Below are 6891 nucleotides of genomic sequence, written 5' to 3'. Positions count from 1 at the left end.
GGAAAGCCTGTTTTTTTTAAAAAAATAAAAAATAAAACTGTACGTCCAACTTATCCCAGAAGGAAAGGCAGTCCATGTTTTAAAATGCCTTATATTTGGATTTTGAAAAATACAGTGGAGCCCTATTGGTTGCCTACGTCATTATTTAGGCTTTAACTCTTTTCCTTGCACTTTTGCACTGTTTTTACCAATAAGGAGACCATGTAGAGCTCCCTGAGAAGCTTTCACTGCTGCCTTTACACAAAACACTACTTCTGGTGGATCTTAGTTTATGGGCACACTGCCAGGGGAGGGGAAATAACTGATGCCTCTCTACTTCAGAGCACCCTGGAACAGGGTCTCTCAATAAACTTTACACTTCTCTTTAGCAGCCTTCTCAGGACGGCTGCTAAAAGATGCTATGCATCCAAAAGAAGCTGCAAAGGATGCAGCTCATCTCCCCTTGGCTGCTATTGACTCTTCATATAACTATTGGCAGGATAGCAATTGAGAGGTCTGACTGTGACTTTCTTTCTATCAATACACCAGCATCACCAGAGCTACACAAAAGCAGGCTCAGAGAGAGAGAGAGAGAGGGTGCCAAACAGGGACATCAATACATCTAGACCACCGAGAAGCTCACACCAAGATTTCTCTTTCAGGTCCTGTGCAGCCCTTTAATTTCTCCATTGACTGGGGCTGGTGTGTGCCACACAAAGCCATCTCTCCTAGCAATCTCTCAGGGTTCTGTGGTATTGCTAACCGAGAAACTAAAGAAATGAGGATGAAGGAAAGAATATCAGGCACTAGACAGGCTGCCTGAGCTGTTGTTGCTTGGTGACTGGCAAAAGCAAGCAGGAGCTGGCCAGGAGGCTCTCAGCCAGATAGAGAGCTGGGATTGAGACAGCATGGGCATGTGTGGGCAAGTGAAGCACTGAAGTACAACTAGCTGCTATATGCATATATTTCCGACACATAAGGCTGTGCTGCGGCATCTCAAGTGTATATTATACGCAGAGGTTTTTCCAGCCTGGCAAGATGGTAGGTCGGTAGGCCTAATGGACTGGCAGCAGCAGATCATTATCTAGCAGAAGACTTGCCTTCTTGGAATACCTGTTTTCCTTTGGTTCCTGGAGTATGGGTTTTCCCTTTTGGTCCTTTTCTGAGCATACCTGGTGAGACAGGAATATCTCCCAATAGGCCTATAGCCTGAGCCCTGGATGATGCTTTGGGAGAAGACTGAGCCCATGGAGGAAATGTAGTCCCAGGCCTATGTGGTCGAGATGGTGATGGGCTTTCCTTTCTGGATAGGGATTGGCTTTTGGGAGAAGCACTGAGGTTTCGTGGAGGGAGAACAGGGCTTCTAGCTGGAAGATGGGGGGCTTTCCTTGGGCTGCTCTTCAAGGAATGGGTAGCAGGAGTTGGGGTTGCTTTCATCCGAGGGTCACCAGCTATATTCCCAAATGGCCTTTGCCCCTGAATCCTGTAAGAAGCAAAGAAGGAGAAAGCACAATGTTGTTGTTATTGTTTTGTAACCAGGTCACCGCAGTTATCTTACTCTAAAACTTTACAACATATGATAGGAACTAATAGTCTGTAACAGGTTAAAAAGGAAACATATGGTGGCCAAGTGCTACCACATGCCACAACAAAGAAGGCGCCAAGTTCGACTATCAACATACTCAGTCACAGGACTTTATAACTAAGTCTTAGTGCATTGTTTTTGCATATCAATAGCAACTTCATATGGTAGGATAGCAAGGCTATCACTTTCATCATATGTTTTGGGGGCGTTGAACAATGTACCCATTCCCTGATGCACAATTGTATGCTCCTTTCTCCTTCAACAAGAGCCCCTACACATCTGACATGGCAGTATTCAAAGTGATATCAAAATAGCAAAATGCATGCAGAGATGTCATTCTGCAAATACAAAAAATACTAGGGTATTTTTGAGTCCTAATGTCTATTGTTAGTGTGTGACTCACATCTGCACTGTGACATGGTTATGTATATTTTATCATTCTTGCCTTCTCTATGGATACCCATATTTGGACATGTTTATGCAGTGTTTGCTTCAGGCAAGATATTATTTGCATGGTAGAGGTGAGATGCAGGTTATGTTTTTGAAGGAACAGCATCATCTTTGCTGAAAGTCACATAAACCAAGCACAGAAGCCACTGCTGTTAAAGAAGCAAATACCACATACTGAGCATTTAAAGGTAGAGAATTTCTGTTTAAGATACTGGTTTCTTTTATTGAAGTATTTAAGTGATATTTCGCATTTATTTTCTAATTCCCTACCTTGTACAATATATATTATTTGGGAGAAAGACAGGTTACACATCAAATGCACAAGAAATGGGTTTCTGTTTCTACGAGGAGCAAAGGAGCTGAGCTCCATTTGGCAGACAGTCCCCGAAGATAAGAGGAAGTCCTCTCAGCAGGCAGCAACAACTTGCAACCTTCCCTGCAGGCTTCCCCATTGACTTTCAGGGAATGCCAGCAGAAAAGATTGTAAATGGTAATCACATGATCGCAGGGTGCTTGGAAGCTGATCCTAATTGTGAAAAGGTTGCCAAGTACCTGAATTGTGGTCATGTGATTAGGAGTGGATGTACTATGACATTTTATAGGATGTAAAACATCCCATCTGAGGCTATAATAACTTCAACTGGTAGCTAAATGACCAGTTGTAAGTTGAGGACTACCTGTAAGGAAAGTAAACATTAGAGAATGTAGATGCAGCTACGTACTTTAACTAAGATAATAAAAGTCACAGACAGTTGATACATATATTTGAATTGTTACCCACAACCTTACGTACAGGAACTTCTAGTATACAATGTTAAGCTTGAAAAAAATCTCCAGTAGGGAATACTAAACTAAGAGGGCATAAAATAGGCTTACTCCTTCAGTTGTGATTCCTGCCTAAAATGTCCTTTTTTATATCTTTTATTTCTAAATACTCCCAAAGAATTTTATTGTGTTCCAATCTGGTTTGAAAAAGTTTCCTTGACCCCAATGGAATCTCTTTTAAATGCAAAAATACCAACTTCCATCTAATTTTGAAAGCAAAGCCATGGGATATTGGGGAAGGCTTTGTAGGCACCCTATTTTAAAATTGTTGTCTAACAGCATAGCAAGAGCAATCTGGGAAAAAAAGGTTGATTACAGTCTAGCGCAGTTGGTAGTCAACCTGGTCCCTACCGCCCACTAGTGGGCGTTCCAGCTTTCATGGTGGATGGTAGGGGTTTTGTCCCCTACTTTATAAATCACCATTACTGTGGAACCAGTGGGCGGTTAGAGAAAATTTTACTACTAACAGAGATACAAAAGTGGGCGGTAGGTATAAAAAGGTTGACTACCCCTGGTCTAGTGGATAGGCTGGGTAAATATAAAGAAGGAGCTGAGGAGATAGCAAGGGCAAAAGTAACTGCAAATCCAACCTCTTGCTGAATCAGAAAGTAGTACTACATACCTTACGGATCCAGCTGCATCACCGGTACTTCTACTTGGTGCTGCTGGTGGAAGGGCTGAAGGGCTCCCATATTTTAGTTCTATCGCAGGTGGTTTTACAGGTACAATGGGGCGAGGGATTCTGCTCCTTATATTAAAACTTCTCTCCTCCATCTTTACCAGGGAAATTCTCTCCTGATTTCCAATCTTCCTTGGGGTGAAATCATCGGAATCATGAGTATCTTCCTCAGAACCAGTGGCTGACAAGGTTTCTGAAGCCCGCTGCCTCTCATCGCTAGAGGAAGCAGAAGATGAAGCTCCAGAAGCTAACCTGAACAGATGGCTTTGCCTTTTCTCCATCACCAGCCGAGCCAAATCCTGCTGTTTCAGTCTCTTGTATAGCCTTTCTTTGCCGGAGTGTGAAGCTGAAACATCTGATCCAGTGTCTTCTTCAGACAGCAAGACAGGAATCCGGCTTCTATACCTTACATTCAGTGGCTTTTTGGAAGTTTCTGCTAGAATATGTGGAAGCAACTCTGGTTGTCTAAGGGATTCATTTGCAAGGGTTTTATTATCAAGGCCAGGTTCTTCTGAAATCAACTTACTATCTTCTTCCACATCTGACTCGGGAATAAATTTGCCCTTAAGTTCTAGCTCCTCTTCTTCTCCCATTTTAACACCATTCAGGAATACCAGTTCCCCTGCAGCTTCAGAGGTGGTTTCAATATGATTCACTGAGAAAGCACAACTTTCCATTTCTCCCCCTTCCAACGCTGAATTCACACTCCCATTTTCTATCAGTACCTGATTTTCCTCTAATTCTTCCTCCATGATTATCTCTTCAAATTGCCCTGCATTAGAGTATTCCTCATGCCTCATAAGCTGGCCACTGGAAGACATGATGTTTAGATGTGTCTTTTCAGCAATATGGACAAACGTGCGTTCAACTTTAGTAAAAGGGGAGGAGGTTGTGGCCACGGACATAGGAGGCTTTGGTTCAGACTTAAGGATGGAAGACAAAGTCCCTGGCTCAGATACATCAAGCTGGCTTCCCATAGGCTGTGGTTTCTCACTTTGAGGAGTCAGTGCAGCAAGAGTTCCAAGATCAATATCAGGAGCCAAGTCTGTATTCACAGGAGACTTTTTCAGGTCACCTGGTGAAAAGAGAACTAATGTTTTCGAGCCTTCCTCAAGTTCCAGGTCTCCTTCTGCAGCTGATGCTCGACCCTTGGATTCCTTCTGGTCATCTGCTAAAAGAGTGGATGGAGCACCTTCCTGACTATGCTCAGTACTTTTTTGACTAACATCACTGCTTGAATCACTCTGCATATCAAGTTCTTCCCCTAAATTATTAAGTTCTTCATCATCATCCTCTTCCTCTTCTTCTTTTTCCTCCTTTTTTTCTTTGTATCTTCCATTTGTCAGCTGAAGATGAGCATTAGGTGGTTTACAAGGGGCAGTTAAGACAATATTTGAGAAATCTACTTTTTTTATTCGTTGGAGAATTTTGGATCTTTCCCTATTTTCTGATACATCCCTTTTGAAATCTTGGCAAGGCAAATTTAAAGGCACCACCCTGGGAAGACCATTCATTTCAAAAGGTTTCAGTGGGAATACCTGGAAAAAGACATACAAAAGTAGTTGGTTATCCAGAATGTTAAAACTCTATAAGCAATGTTGCAATATCTGAAATTAGCTGGGAGAATTAAAACCACAAATGAATGGAGACCAAGAGCTGGGGACCCTTTCCTGTCAACTTCACACCACTTGGGGGCGGGGGGAACAGCATCTGTTTGGCACTCGGCAGCAAGTAGAATCAGAGTGGAAAGTAGAAGGACTTGTCTCCTTTCATCCCTCTTTGGTCTTATATCTTTCTCTCTCTGAGGGAGAAACATTTGACTTCGATGTGAATGTTACTTATGCATGGTTTTCAAAATTATGCAGAGACCAAGAATCACAGGATGCCCCTTCCTAGTTTTGTTAAATAAAGGAATTAATGAAGTTATGTTTGAAGAAAGATTTTGCAGGGGGAAAAAAATCTGTATTCACAAATCCCTTACCACATGATATTAATACCCTGCTTTAAAGCCCAAGGGTATCTACTGGGATGCCTGAAGAACAGTTGGTAGAATTCCCCCTCATTCTTTTTCAGTATTCCATCTTCAGTATCCAGATCTAATACATATAGGAAGGAAGGAGAGACAACTGCCTCCCACTGATCCGATGCTGCTGCTACTAAAAACAAAACTTGCCCTTTACCTCCTACTAGTGTGATGTCTGATTAACACTCCTAAGAGGTAACAATGCAAAAGGTTATTATTCAGTAAATACCCTAGCAAACCCCATGGGTCATCCTGTAAACAAGAAAAACGTAACTGGAACAGAAAGAAAACCAGTTAAAAAGAGAATATACACAGCGAAGATAAACATTATATGGTTTCTAGCAACACACAGTAGCAGGAGGTCATTTAATAAAAGGAAAACTGTAGAAAAAAATCAGAGATGTTCAGGGATAGGAGAAACATATATGACATTATTTTGAAGTGGAAATCCTATTTTAAAAAAAAACTATCTGAAAATTGACGAATAACTCATGAAATGAGTCAGAAGCAAATGTTACACAGGAAATAAGACTAATTTCCGTACAGTTCGCTAAGCATCAATTAGACAGTAATAAAAATTGCTTAATGTAACTGTGATTCTTCAAGTGATCACCTGTGCTTTTGCATGTACAGGTGATATATTTCTGTGAAATTAATGCCAGAAAATTTTAACAGCTACTTTCGATAAAATTTTAAGAAAGTGTGCCCTGCATTGCATATGCTCCAAGAAGGGCTTCAGTTATACTTTTCATGTTATATTAGTGACATGTCACTTCAGCAGCTCTGAGTATTTGATAAATCAGGCATCATCCAAAGGAGGTGAATTGATCATATTAATGCATATAGCAGATATGAATGTTTTGGAATATAGATATATAACACCTTTGATTAGATCTAATACATGGACAGTTTTAGGACTTAAATATAATAGAATTCTAATATCCCTAGAAACAATTATATCAGGAAGATATGGAATGTCTAAAAATATGTTATCCTTTTTCTCATGACTCTAAGGGAAAATCTGACTTTAAAAATTGGGAAGAAGATGGTGATGCAGAAAAATTGAATGAAAGGGAGAATATTGACTTCGGACCAATTGATAATGATGTGGATTCATTTTTAACATACACTGTGCTAAGAGATAAATTTCATCTATCAGACCATGTAACTCAGTGGCAATATTTACAGCTGCAACATTTGTTAACAACATTGTTTGTACCAGAAACATTTTCAACTTCTAAGACATCCAAATTACTAGAACAAATGGTTAAATCTTTTAAAACTGAAACACCTATTAGTTTCTATAGACATTTGTTATCAATAAATCCACTTGATATAAAGATGTTAAGA

At 40.5% G+C, this 6891-nt stretch overlaps 1 protein-coding gene across 4 annotated transcripts in view; it reads right to left on the bottom strand.

Moving 5' to 3' along the window:
* Positions 1-28: 28 nt before the first annotated feature.
* TTBK1 (tau tubulin kinase 1) overlaps positions 29-6891 on the bottom strand; it is a 102498-nt gene continuing 95635 nt past the window's right edge. For all 4 annotated transcript variants that reach the window (XM_087932114.1, XM_087932124.1, XM_087932126.1 and 1 more), the window contains 2 exons: positions 3462-5056; positions 29-1462 (listed from right to left, as the gene is read on the bottom strand). In XM_087932114.1, coding sequence (XP_087788240.1) covers positions 1060-1462; positions 3462-5056 — 1998 coding nt within the window. In that variant the 3' untranslated portion in view covers positions 29-1059. The remainder of the gene's footprint in view (positions 1463-3461; positions 5057-6891) is intronic.

Source organism: Pseudonaja textilis, chromosome 1, assembly GCF_049901715.1.
Source record: "Pseudonaja textilis isolate UNSWEBS1 chromosome 1, rPseTex1.2, whole genome shotgun sequence".
NCBI classification, from domain to species: domain Eukaryota; kingdom Metazoa; phylum Chordata; class Lepidosauria; order Squamata; family Elapidae; genus Pseudonaja; species Pseudonaja textilis.
This window is presented reverse-complemented; position numbering and strand designations above follow the sequence as displayed.